General features: G+C 37.6%; 2 protein-coding genes across 2 annotated transcripts; one reads left to right on the top strand and one right to left on the bottom strand.

Moving 5' to 3' along the window:
* The first annotated feature begins 826 nt into the window (after window positions 1–826).
* On the top strand, window positions 827–2,090 carry LOC122048676 (probable protein S-acyltransferase 22). Its single transcript, XM_042610212.1, has 4 exons — window positions 827–911; window positions 1,133–1,261; window positions 1,358–1,438; window positions 1,776–2,090. Exons 1-4 carry the CDS (start codon window positions 891–893, stop codon window positions 2,088–2,090), a joined length of 546 nt encoding a protein of 181 aa, XP_042466146.1. The 5' UTR covers window positions 827–890.
* A 2,803-nt stretch (window positions 2,091–4,893) lies between these two features.
* On the bottom strand, window positions 4,894–7,578 carry LOC122048675 (myosin-binding protein 7-like). Its single transcript, XM_042610211.1, has 3 exons — window positions 6,547–7,578; window positions 6,333–6,481; window positions 4,894–5,227 (listed from the first exon to the last, which is right to left on the bottom strand). Exons 1-3 carry the CDS (start codon window positions 7,573–7,575, stop codon window positions 4,894–4,896), a joined length of 1,512 nt encoding a protein of 503 aa, XP_042466145.1. The 5' UTR covers window positions 7,576–7,578.
* Window positions 7,579–14,643: the final 7,065 nt, after the last annotated feature.

The following is a 14,643-nucleotide window of genomic DNA, read 5'->3' as shown; positions in this document are numbered from 1 at the left end:
GTTCAGAAGACTGCTCGTGAGGGGATGCAGTGGGTTTCAATTGGCAATGAGGTGACATAGTAGGTTTCAACCGACAAAGAGGAACACATGAGGTGTTAAAGGCGGCAAGCGGTGGTGCAGTTCATAGGAGCATACCAGTAGTTTTGTTCTTTTTCGTGTGCCAGTTGGCAGATGGAATGAATTTTTTTCCCTGTGCCAACCAGCATGGACAAAATTTAAAACTTCGAGGCTTCTAAAGTTGTTGGTCTCTTCCTGATCAATACTTTTAATCTTCCATCTTAACTAAGGTAATATTTCTTCGCCATTTCGTGTTCTGGTGTTTGGATTGCTATGGATGGAGAAGTTGTGCAATAATTCAGAGTGATGCCACCGTTGGGATTCGAGGTGATAAGTTGCAAATTTCTAGGCTAACCAAAACAATGTGGGTGCTTCTCATGTGGTGTGGTAGGATGTCTTAAAAAGAATAGGACAGTAAGATGAGTAATTTACTTTTTTTGATTGCTTGATCAGATGGCCTTTGGACAAATGCATAACCATAAAAGATGGATAATTCAGAATATTGGTTATTAGGGAGAAAGGTGATAGAGATCTCATTTACGATGAGCCACACAATCTTTTCAAGAAAATAAAGTTCTTATGTGCTTTATATTAACTTGGTTTTTCTCTAATGATTTCTATCTGTTTGTATTGCAGGTTCTAAAATATAGTAAGCATTGTAGAGTCTGTGACAAATGCGTTGATGGCTTTGATCATCATTGCAGGGTGAGGGTTTTCTCCATTCACAACCTTATATGTTTTGTTATCTTGTAGTAATATGCAGTATTCATCTTTCCTTGTAGTGGATCAATAACTGCATAGGAAGAAAAAATTACAAAAGGTTCTTCATCCTCATGGTGTTTGCTCTTCTCTTGGTAAGCACAAATATTTCCTACCATTCCAATAGTTGTATTCATTAATCATAGTGATTGACACTATTTTCTTAGTGTAGATTTATCATCTGTGTGCATCAACTTAGAAGATACTATTTTCTTAGTACGTGAAGGACCTGATACATAGAATGCATTTTATGTCAGGTCCTTTTCATTCTGATTGACTATTGATTGGTCTCCATGCTTTGTGCACCTTGGGCCAGCTTATTCTGCAGTGGGCTGTTGGGATGCTTGTGCTGATACTGTGTTTTGTTGAGAGAAGGAGATTTTCTGCTGAAATTGTTTCAAAGCTGGGTAGTAGCTTTTCCTTGGCACCCTTTATCATTGTGGTGGTGAGTACTCAGAAGAGAAAATGAATGAAAATCACACATCATAATGAGGATTTTTCAAGGTTCTGATACTAATTTGATAATGTCTCTATAATGCAGGCTGTGTGCACTTTATTAGCCATGGTTGCTACTCTTCCAGTTGCACAACTTTTCTTCTTCCATATTCTTTTAATAAAAAAGGTACACTACTTTCATATTTCTACTTGTGACACAGCAAACACTACCAGTTACACAGCTCCTACATTTATATAAAACAAACCTATGTATCCGGTCAAATATCTCTATTTCAAGGAATATATCTTTTATATTTTCAAATTCTTTGCATTCATCCATACACTGAGCATTACTGAAACTTATTATCCAACTGAACTATTACAGCTTGTTATTTAACTGATAGATTTTCCATAGTGGAAAACAAATAGTAGAATTTGAACGATATGGTGTTGTTTATTCATCAATTCTGGAGAAAATTGACACTTTAACTAGCTCATGCTACTCTACATGGATGCGCTTACAGGGAATCAGCACCTATGATTACATTATTGCTTTGAGGGAGCAAGATCAGGAGCAGGAGCAACTTGCTGTTGGTGGGCAGCAAAGTCCGCAAATGTCCCAAGTGAGCTCTTTTACTGGACTAAGCAGCACCAGTTCTTTCAATCAATTCCATCGGGGTGCATGGTGTACTCCGCCAAGATTATTCCTTGAGGATCAGGTATCATACTTTCATTATTTAGAAAGTTATTGTGAATGTAATTTACCATGGTTAAGATTATTTTTGAAAAACCTTTTAATAAGATTTTTTTTATTGTACGAGGCAAATCCATTTAATTAAAAGTTTTTTTTTGGTAAAAAAGCCTAGTTGTAAATCTTTATCAGCACTTCATTCATTTCTCCTTATTCATCATTATCGTATTTTTGAATAAAAATTGAAATAACAAATGTAATCCACTTGCTTATTGTACACTTGGTTCAATGGTTAGCGAACTTAGGTGTGTGCTGTTTGAATTTTGTTTTCATGCATTGACCTCTTTAGATGATTTGTTTCTTGTGAACCTATTTTGAAAGATGCAATATATCTTTTAATATGGGTAGTTAATGTTGTTATAATTAACCCGTTTTTATGGAATTTCGTGAACTAAGAATCTTGTAAACTGCATGCGATTTCTTATTCAAGCTCTCGCTGGAAAGCTAACCAAAATCAACTTAGTTGATCATTAGCTATTCATAAATTGAACTGCATTCACATTTCCATTGCCAACTTCTGACTTCTGAGAATTTGATAGTAGGATAATGTCTACAATTTGTTAATATATATATTTCCATGACGCATGGGTGTTGGAAGGGAATAGAATGTCGTCCTCGATTTTGGGACTGTGAATGTGTCATGTCAAGTTGAACTTTTACCTTGCTTCAGCTCAATTGTGTAAATAATTGTCAATCTCATGGTATAACTTAAGTTAGATTCTATTACAGAAATTCTAGTTCAAAAATAATTCTAGTTCAAAATTAATGTCAATAGCACTCGTTGCTTTTTCACGTTCGTTTAAAAACAATTGAGTAAAATGCAGCAGAATATAAGTTAAGTAAAAACAATTGCTAACACAGTTTATTTTTACTTGGTTCGGAGTCTACAGCACTCCCGCTTGGTTAATATATATGCTTAGAACTTGTAAAGACAGGTCAAACATTAATATGCTTGGTTAATATATCCATCTACAGCACTCCCGCTTTTTCCTCTAAATATGATTTTCATTTAGCACAGAACTAATGCCAATTTTTTTATTTTGATGCAGTGTTTAAAGAGCTTGAGTAGAAGTTGGCCCTAAAGAAAACTTGTCAGTTACGATATAAACACACTTACGGTATGAATTACATGTATATATAACATTGACATATTATTTAGTACGAGATTTACATGTATGAAAGTTTTCATACAAAATTTCTTGATTGCCTACAACCCCAGGTGTGCTGATGACAAGTTGAAGAAGATGGCTCTAAGAGTGATAGCTGAAAGCCTTTCAGAAGAAGAGATTGCTGGACTTAAAGAAGCAATTCCATGCGATGGACACCAACAACAGCGGTTAGTCAATGATGAGGTTTTGTAAAACTTGTGTATTTGAAAAATTATTGTCATGAAGTTAAGGATAACTTGTATGATACAAATTTAATTTGTGGATCAATATGTATACATTTTGTTTGTATAATATAAAGTTTTATTTATTTGTTAAATAGTCTTATTATAAAAATGATTGTGGTTGTGGATATTCAATTATATGTAAATTTTGAGTATTTTTTATAATTTTTGCTATTTAATTAAGAAAAAACACTATTTTTTATAAATTTAAAAAGACAACGTTTTTAAGTAATAAAAGACAACGCTTAAAAAACAATGTCTTTGAGACCAACCACAACGCTTTTAAAGCGTTGTCTTTGATATGTGCATTTTTACAACAGCATCTTTAACAACGCTTTTTAAGAACGAATAGACAACGCTTAAAAAGCGTTGTCTTTGTGACCAACCACAACGCTTTTAAAGCGTTGTCTTTGATATGTGCATTTTTACAACAGCATCTATAACAACGCTTTTTAAGAACGAAAAGACAACGCTTTGTCTTTGTGACCAACCACAACGCTTTTAAAGCGTTGTCTTTGATATGACTTTCTACAACACCATCTACAACATCACTTTTTAAGTACATACGACAACGCCAAAAAAGCGTTGTTGTTTAGCTTTTTTCTTGTAGTGTAAGTCTGACCCATTAGAATAAATCTAATCAATATAATCAAATTTGACCTAATAAAATAAATCTAGTCATTTGATTATATTTGGTCCAAGCCCCAATTAAATCAACCCAAATCGATTTCAGTTTGAATCAACCTAGTTCGGTTAAACCAACTAATAATTAAATTAGATCGAGACCTAATGGTCTAATTAAACCATTTGATTCAAACCTATATGATCTGAACCAGACCGGTGAAGAAAAAATTATTATTTTTTCTTACCATTCATTTACATGAAGCTCACTGCTTACGTTTTTTTTATAATTTATCATGCAGATGAAAAGTTGCATATATATCTATATATATACTAGTGAGTGTGCACACGCGTTACATGAGCTAGGCCCTTTAAACCAAGTGGGGTAATCCTAGCGTTACATGATCTAGGCCCTTTATACCAAGTGGGGTAATCCCTACTTGCGTGCGTAATATAATACAGGTAATATACTCTTGGGTAAGGGACCCATGCAATAGTGCAATGATACGGTAACGCTCGAGAATCCCAACAACAAGTTACTGTAACAAACTTCCCCTTATAAAAAATTAATTTAATGTCATACTTAATCTTAGCCAAAAAGTTGAGAAAAGTATGATTTTTAATATCGACAGCCCAAGATATTTATAGAAGTTTCTTTGCTTACAGTGTTGCCAATTATAAGATGTGAGACTAAAAAAAACTCTAGATTTATAATTGATTAATGAGAAAAATTTTCAATAATATGCCGCAACTGAATCTTGAACTCTAGATCACTGATTTATGCGTTTATATAAATTACTAATAAATCTTAGAATTATTTTTGATGTGAATAGTAAAAAGGACATTAATATATATATATATATATATTCAAACTTTTTTCTCACAAAGCACTGTGCTTTGTGTTTCCTCTTCTCAGTGTTTTCTCCGTCGTACGCCACCCATGTCGCACGTCACTGCTTCCACACAACCGTGACAGACACAGTCGTCGCCCATGAAGGCCAATTTCCAGCCTACTCGGGTGGTCGCCGATCCTTTCCGACGTTGGACATTTATCGACTTCGGCCCTGTCAATCGCTGTTCTACGCATCCCAGCGACTAGCGCATCGCCGGCTAGACGGGAAGCTATCACCGGCTTCGGAATGCCGTCGCCAACATATCCCCATGGCGCGAGCCCAGCTCCGGTGGAAATCGTGGCACTGTCGTGATTTTCCAACCTGGTGCAGTGCGTTGCATAGTAGCGCTACTAACGTCGGCAAGCGACGCTTACTAGCGACCCTGTCGCTGGTCTCCCTGTGACTCTACTGTCAACATCTCCTACTACTGTCATGTAGTCGTCGGCGCTCGTCTGCTATGACACATTAATCTAATGTGTCGTGCAAAACGTGACGAGAAATTACAACTAGGAATAATTCCTACTGCTCTGATACCAATGAAGGAATTATAATTCAAATTTACTATACGAAACAATAAATCATATCTCGTTGCGGTGAAATTCGAAGGAGGAGCAAAACGCTGGATGGAGGAAGTCATCTCTTGTCGTCTGTGAGAAGGTTACAGTTACGAACACTTCTTGACAATTCCACAAACTAAATCTCACAGCCTCAGATGTTTTTCTTCCTCTCGTTCTTCCACACCCTTCTCGTGAATCACCTTTGGATGCACACTTTATAATGAAAATTATTGTAGAAGTAAACGAGACTTTTTCCCTTAATTGCAACAAAAAGACGAAACTCTCGCCCCCAGGGCCCCCACCGACCGGACCCACGGTCATTGTGAGGGAGGTAAATCGTAGCACCCGAGCTAACATGGGACAGACTGGGTGGGATACAGGGATAGGGAATTTATTCCCCCGTTGTCACTGAGTTTCGACCCGACGGCCTCATTGCAGTAACCTTCGCCCCATGCCATCTCGGATGACCCACGGGGTCGAGACTTTTTCCCTTAAGAAAGTGGGCAATATGGGCAAGCACACATTCCCATTTCCTACCCTTTGGCTCTGGGTGAGCATGTTCAATAGCAGTTCTTCTTCCTCTCGTTCTTGTATTTCTTGCAACGTATATATAAACTGTGGTCGTTGTAAATTAATTAGCTTTTATTTCACACATTAAAAGATGAGACAATACCAGATCATTAGCATCATTGGCATCAACGTTCACCGACATCAACCTCAAGAAATGAAATAGCTAGCACTCTATCGATAGAACACCACATTACAAGTGCTTGAATGATGATTCCAAAATGCACTTACAAACGCAGCAGATACACGTACGAGATGATCCACTTTGAACAAAACAAGTGGAACAGAATGTTTTAATTCACCCTGCTATTCGTGTGCAACAAAATCTCCGGTCACTAATTCGGGGTGAGTTCTCCAGAACCAACAACAAGCCCACATTGGCATTGGACGAACCAAGCGCGTACCTAGTTCTTGACGGTTTCTTTCTCCAAAGAAGAAACGTCATTAGCCACTGAAAAAGAAGAATTCCAAATCAATTGTCATGTTCAGCTGATTGATCAATAAAAAGTGATATACCTCGAGCTGAGCGACCAGTGAAAAACTTGCAGACGAAGAGTTTTTATTGGCAATCCTCCTCTCAGGCAAAAAGAGATCCTTATGCAGCTGCTGTGCTAACTCTCTGAGCAACACCAGCTGTGCCTTCTCTGTTCTCATTGAAATAATGGTTTGCCTCATTGAGTCCCTGTCAGCCTCGAGTGCCTGCAGTCTCATGCACAGGTTCCAGATATCTGGAGTCCCGCCTTCCATCCCTCCATCCGTCCCCCTTCTCTTGCACTTCTCCCTTTGTGTATCGAAGCAATCCTCAGAGGAACCAACTGTCGCAATCTCATGCGCTTCGTCGAGTAGATTGGGCGAGGTCTCTAGCTCATAAATACGCGTCTCCAAACTGTCAAGGTCCTCGTCGGCATCCGGCGTCTCCCCAAAAGCGATCTCTTCGAGATTAGCAGCGTCATCGACGTCATTTGGAAGGTTGCACTTCAAAGGGGGGTATTCAACTGTGTGCATCTCCTCGAATTGAGATACACCGGAGAGTGCTGTGTCGTCGTCGACGTCGTCAGGATCAATGCCGTGGCTGATGAGGAGTTCTCGGTAAGCCTGGAGCTGCAATGCGAGGCCTTGGATGCCTTCTTCGCGCTTCAATATGAGTTCCTCGAGATCGAGCAGCTCCTGCTGGTCGTGCTCCATCTTCTCCTCGGCGAACAGCTTGAACTGCCGCGCGTCCATCTGGGCCTCGGCCTTCTCCCGCTGGAGGCGGAGGATCATGGACATGGCCTCGCTGGCCGCCGAGGCAGCCGCGTTCCGCTCCTCGTCCAGCTCAGCACACAGTTCCTGGATCGTCTCCTGCTGGCTCGCCAAGGCTTCACGCAGGGCATCCGCCTCGTTCTCGACCTCTCCGCCGCCGTTGTCGGAGGAATCGAGTTCGAGGCGGCGCTTCATGGAGCGGCGCCAGGAGGGGGACGTGGGGCGGCAGCAGAAGGGGCAGGCACAGGGGCATACGCGGCCGGCGGCTGAGGGGCCAGGAAGATGCAGGTGTTGGACATCCATGATGAGTGGATGGATCTGAAGATCATCCGAGGAGGCTAAAGGTGAGGTTTTAGGATTCATGGATTGAGAACTGTGCAGACGACGCCGCGGAAGACGAGCAGAGCAGAGAAATTTGGAGCATCGTGTTTGAGGTCCGTCAGATTAAATCGACACAGCCCATTGATTTAAAAACAAACGAAAAAAATCCAACGGTTTCTTTTGTTCCTGGTGGACTGGACGGCGACGCCTCATACTTTATTTTTAAATATCAATAATTTTAATCACATTAAATTAATTTTTAATAAGTAAAAAAATAATATAATTATTTTTATATATAATAAATTTGAACGAAGTGGAGTAATTTTATAATTTTACTCATAGTTGCTACTTATTCTGAAGTATTATTTTGATTTTTTTAAAAAAAGAAATACTTTTTTTATGAAAATGATAATTAGGGAGACTTTTAATTTTTACCCAACTGATAAAACTAATGCCTGACATAAAAAGTTATTAGTTAAAAAGTGGGGCTAATAAAACCTGACAAAAGTTAAAACAGCGGCGCTACTACTAGTAATTTTATTTAATTAATAGTTTAAATAGTGTTTAAACTAATACTGTTTTATAATTAAAGGTTAATGTTTGTATAATAATATTATTACTCTAAATAAAATAATTCTCTCTAATTTAACGTGTAATTTTCAATTTTTGAGTAATTAGGGTTTGAAGTCGGCCGCCTTCCCTTGATTCGTCTCCCTATAAATCCAAAAGTGCGAATAATTTGATGGCCCAATAACTTAGTTGTTCTAGTAGTTTGAACACGATGATGAATTTTTTTGTATATCTTGAGATTCAAATGTTCGGTGCGTGGGAGAATCTATTGAGGGTTTTTAAATCCAGGTATATAATTTTTCGAATTGACTAATCCTGAAAGTGATCAGTCCAATTTCATAGAAATTTTTCATCAATCATCAAGATAAATTTAAAAGTATGAACGGTGCATCACTCCACAGCTAGCGTCCCAAGCTTGTCTTTCCATTGAAGGAAATTAATTTCGTTGGGCCTTTTTTTTTTTTTTGGGTAATCTAGGTATCTAATCTTATGATCCGATTAATCCTAGAGATGACCAGTCTGACTCCACAAAAATTTCCCACTATTTATCAAGGTAAATCTGGAAACATATGTGGCAATCCACATAATGGTCCAGTGGTTCGAATGTGGAGGTAAATTTTGTGTAGTGCTCCTTGGGTTTTGAACCCTAGATGCATAGGGAGTCCCAAGATGTCCATAGTTTAGGGCATGCCTTATTTTTTTTAGTTGATACTAAATATTCAGTTCTTTGAACTGAATAATCCTGGGACGATTGATCCGACCTATAAAAATTTCTCATCGATCACTAGGATAAATCAAGAGGTACTCATGATGGTCTATTTAGAAGTGTATCTTTCTCTTATAAACTCATGATCTTTCCTATGTGTTTTCAATATGGGATCATATTTCCTCAAACAAAGGACCACAAGCTTCTCACGTCTAATCCTCGACCCACCAGGTCTTCCTGAGCCCCCACTTTCTTTGTTCGAGGTTAATATTGTATCCACATGACTCAATCAGACCATAGCTCTTGTGCACAGTCGGCGGTTAAACCTTATAGGATCGAAAAGAATTTATATATCTCCATAATTACATGATATTGTCCACTTTGGGCCTAAACTATCATGGTTTTGCTTTTGGGCTCTATCCAAAAGGCCTCATGCCAATGGAAATATCTTTCTCTTATAAACCAATGATCTTTCCCATGTATTTTCAATGTGGGACTATGTTTGCAACCTTGCAACCCCAACAAGAAGACCCACTTTTTTAGGTTTGCTATCCGCGAAGGAAAAATCTCTTACAATTCACAACAGTTGAGTCGACTGTGAGATTCTTGAGATCAAAGATCTAACTACTACAACATAGCTTGGGGTGATTTAGGCCTCCATATACCATGGATAATTAGCACCATCGTAATAAAACATGATTACACTCATCTTAGGTATCCCTCATAGTTCACCCCCATATTATGTGAAGGGAAGTAAATTACGGATGATCCTGTTTGAAAGCGGTGGAGATGGCGCACTGGCTAGGGGGGCGTCGAGGTGGCTTGTATGTTGATTGGGAGAAGACTCTGAACTGAAAGGAGATGACACTAAGCGATCTTGGAGATAAGAGTTGTGGACCTACGCACACCACAGACAAAGCCAACAAAAGCGTTAGAGTGAGAACCAGGGAAGGGGTCTTAGGCATAGGCCCTCCGACACTTAAGTCAGAACAGTAGCCCAACAAAATGGAAAATACGATAAAAAGTAGATAGTGAATGACGATGTGCATGCATGAGTCCACGTAAGCATACCTGACTAACGAAGAGAACCCTTTTTTTATATCACCTCTCATAACCTTCGTAATAATGCGGTGACAAGGAACATTTGGTATCAGAATATGTTGAGTAATGGAATATGTACGACAACCTTCCTATAGGCAGAGATAGGCTCCATTGCATGTATATATATGTCAGAGCAATGGAATATTTCTTGATAGATTGTTACGATTCTCTATTAGTGTTGTCTCTAAGAGGGAGTCCAACCGGCTCTAGGCCAACCGGCTGTAAACTAGGAGTCATGCTCATGTGTGGGGAACTTAGGTCAAGCAAATGTAAATTGAGAGTCTTGCATTTGGAGAAGTGGGGAGCTAGGCCCCGTAAGTCCGACCCGCTCTAGGGACGCTCAGGTTTATGTTGGGAATTCGACATCCATTCGGACAAGATGTCCAATCGAACTTTATGTTGGGGGTTCATCTTGCACTCAGTTGATGCACTTGAATATAGAGTCTAGTCAAGCCGTGTATGTGCCTAGCTTGCTCGATTTGCCCTTTGGTCTGGTCGGTCAGAGCACTCGGCGATGACACTTGACTTATTTCGACATGATACCGATTCGACCTAAGAATTGACCCCTTCTTGATTTTAACCACCACATCAGTCAAATTTCTTGACGTCAAACCCACTTCGAGGTTCCCACCTTACTCATCGTATCACTAACCTCCTCTTCAAGTCTAGTCGAAAGAATTTGTAAATTAGACTAACTAGACACTCGTGTTCTTTAATGTCATTGACTTGGGCACTCGGTCCTATTTCTGCTATTCGAGTTTTATGTTGGGAGCATTGCCCATTCGAATAGTTTCGCAGTTGTGGTAGAAGTTGAGAGCAGACGTGAGAACAGGCTCGCTTATAACTCAGCTGAGTAATACGAGAGTCTGGGATAGGTGCGAGAGCAGGCTCGTTTATAACTCGACCGAGTGGCAAGAGAGTCATGGACATAGGCACGAGAGCATAGTCGCTTATAACCCTACCGAACGGCTCGGGAGTCAGGGTCATAGGTGCGAGAGCATGTTCACTTATAATTAACCCGACCAAATGACTCGGGAGTCTAGAATATAGGCACGAGAGTATGCTCGCTTATAATCTGTCCGAACGACTCGGGAGTCTGGACATTAGCGTGAGAGCATGCTCTCTTATAACCCGACTAAACTGCTCAGGACTCTGGGACATTGGTGCTAGAGCATGCTCGCTTATAACCCGACCGAACGACTGGGGAGTCGGAGACATAGGCGTGAGATCATGCTCACTTATAACCTGACTGAACGACTTGGGAGTCTAGGACATTAGTGCGATGCTCGCTTATAACCAGTTGAACAGCTCAGGAGTCTAGATATTGGCGTGAAAGCATGCTCACTTATAACTCAGTCGAACAGCTCGGATGTCTGGGATAGGCGTGAGAGCATGGTCACTTATAACTCAACCAAATGACTCGGGAGTTTGGGATATAGGAGCGAGAGCATGCTCGCTTATAATCTGGTCAAACGACTTGGGAGTCTGAGATGTTGGGACCAAAAGGGATTTAGATATTTTCACAATGGTATAATATTGTCCACTTTGGATCTAAGCCCTCATGATTTTATTTTTAGACTCTACCCAAAAGGTCTCATACCATTAGAGATATCTTTCCCTTATAAATTCATGATTTTTCTCATGTATTTTCAATATGGGACTTGTTAGATTTTGAGGGGTGTCCTAAGGCAATCGCCTTATAGTTTTTATTAAATATAGATTCACTATTTGAGTGCATATTATATGTTTGATTGTCTTAAACTCATTTACTAAATGCCCACGATATAATTCATAGCATGAGAGAAATTGTGATTGGATCACAATTAGTGATTATCTCTATATGTGCAATTATGAACATATTGAAATTTCCTAGTTGTTAAATTGATGCATTTGGATATCATCAATTCTGTAAGACTAGCACGAGTTATACTCCTTGGTTCGTCAAGCAGTTGTTTTCTCACTGGCTGAAGACATTGGGATGTCGAGAGTTAACTGTGGATGCTAGTTATGCTAACTAGTTCATTGGAGTGACTACTTGTAAGACTTCATATGGTTATCTATATATATGGATATGTCTGTGAAGCTCTTACTGTAACCCGAGTGCAAGTTTCCTTTAACTTGAGGTATACAAGTTATCTTGGTCATGGAGACTTATACTTTGATATCTTAAGCAAGTACCTCATTGAGATATGGACCCAGGAAGATTGGGTATAAGTCGAAATACCCGAAGATGTTTGGATAGCCTATAGAGGGTTTACCGCTCCTTGCGAGGAGGCGTATACCCTATGACCACTCGTTAGGATTATTACTCAAAGTCTTTGGCCAAAGCATCACATAGTAAGAGTACGAGACTCTTAGACACATGTACGAGCAATTTAAATTCTTAGAATGAGGAAGTATTACTTGGGCTAGGTGTGACATAGTCAGTCTAGTGAGGACAGACACATAGACCATGTCCTGAACCAAGTGGGTATAAGACGAGTGAAAGGAACAAGACATGAGTCACTGTAGCTGCTGAAGGGTTTAGAATTAGTTCTAAGATCAACTATGATTTTTCGACTAATTGGGGATCATGATGTACTACTAGGTGTCACTCATGATCATTTTATAATTAAGTAGTTAATTATGGACGACCAAGATAAATCGGGAACCTATTAGGTCACACGCACTAACGAGTCTCTAAAAAACATAAAACAAGTTAAAGAATAGGATTTTTAAATCAAGAAATAAATATTTGGTTGGACCATACATAAGACAAATATGGAAATATTTGGCATGATGAAAGTACGGATGTGCGACATCTCTTATGGTAGAGTTGAACCATATTTGATTTAATTATGAATTAGGTCATGAACCAACTTGGTTTAGTTGTGAACCAAACCAAAGAGTTAATGGGCTAATTTTTTTCTAAGGGATAGTGAGTTGGATTTGGGCTTTTTAATTCGACTCATTAAAGAGGATTATATATATATATATATAAGTTTCATTATTTGTTTGATTAGATTTTGGAAACTCAATTCTCCTCTCCCTCTCCTCTCTTTCCCGCCGCCAACAACAAGGAGGCTCACCTCCTTGGAGCCTCCTTGTTGTCGTGGCCACCACAAGGAAGAATTTCTTCTCTGTGTGCTTCATTCTTCTTTCTTTTGATCCCTCTTCTTCACTCGTAACTAGTAACTTCTGAAGGAGAGACTTGTACTTAAGGAGTTATCTTGAGGAGATTGATGTGGATGTGAATAAAGGCAAGGTTCAACAACGTCGCTACGGTTGATGCCCTTCTTATTATAGGTCATCCGTAAGGTATACCTAGCATAAATTTACTTCCCGTAAAATTTTAATTATGCGATCATGTTTGACATGTTATATCTTTGTATGTGTGTGGTGTGTGTGATGTACTAATTAGGAATTATTATTGTTTTATTTTCTGCTGGGCATGTCTACGAAACGCGTTCTAGCACGCACCTGTATTGGATATATCCCAACAGTGGTATCAGAGCATGATAGTGTTTCAACATGATCGTAAAAATTTTTTACAGTTCGTAATTAGTGTTGTAATTAATTTTCGATTTTTTCTAGAATTATTAAGACTTTTTCTATTTTTGGAAGTTTCCTAAATTTTTAGGAAATTTCATTTTTGGAATAATATAATTTTAGAAAAATAAATTTAGAAATATTCTGTTAATTTAAAAATTATCATTTCTAGAATTTTCTAAAATTTTAATAAATATTCTATTTTTAAAAAAATTTAAATTTTTTTAGGTAATACCAAATATGGAAAGATTTTGAAAATATGAAAAAAAATCTAGATCTTAGATATTCTAAATTAAATTATAGAAATAATATTTTCTATAATTTTTAGATTTAATAAAATATTCTATTTTTGGAAAGTTTCCTAAATTGTTAGGAAATATCAAATTTGGAAAGATTTGAAAAAGTATTTAAAACTCATATTTGAGATATTCTAAATTAAATTATAGAATTAAGTTTTTCTATAATTTTCATATTTATTAAAATATTCTATTTTTTGAAAGTTTCCTAAATTATTAGGAAATATCAAATTTGGAAAGATTTAAAAAAATTATAAAAAAAATCTAGAGTTTAATTATTCTATAATAAATTAATAAATATTAATTATTTATTTCCTAAATTGTTAGAAAATTAATTTCTAAAATAATTAAAGATTCTTGATTGTGAGAAAGATTCTAGATGAAATATGTTAATTAAATTTTAAAATTAGTTTCTTAATTTGATTAGATAAATCTTTATTTATTAAAATTATATTTATAACATATTTTTATTTTTAAAATAGAATTATAACATATATAAATTTATGTCGTGTTCATACTATATTGTATGTCATATAGATGCATTAATTATGACATGATTAGATTTTGCTCGTGTGATGTAATTAGATCTTACCATATGTGTAATGTGTTGTGCTATGATATGCATGCAATATGTCATGTCATCATTTATGTTATGTGTGTGACGTGTCATGTCGTCATTTATGTTATGCGTGTAATGTCATATAGATAAAATATTTGCATGATGTAGATGTGACTAAATCTCTTACTCAATATTAAAACATACACTTTCCGTAATATGATAAGAACCGGAGTTTAAGTTTTTGATTAAGTTGTTGGTCAAAGTCAAGCTCAAACTTACAATTAAATATG

The sequence above is a fragment of the Zingiber officinale genome, chromosome 2B (genome assembly GCF_018446385.1).
Source record: "Zingiber officinale cultivar Zhangliang chromosome 2B, Zo_v1.1, whole genome shotgun sequence".
Classification (NCBI taxonomy): domain Eukaryota; kingdom Viridiplantae; phylum Streptophyta; class Magnoliopsida; order Zingiberales; family Zingiberaceae; genus Zingiber; species Zingiber officinale.
Note: the sequence above shows the minus strand (reverse complement) of the source record. Positions and strands in the feature narration are given on the sequence as shown.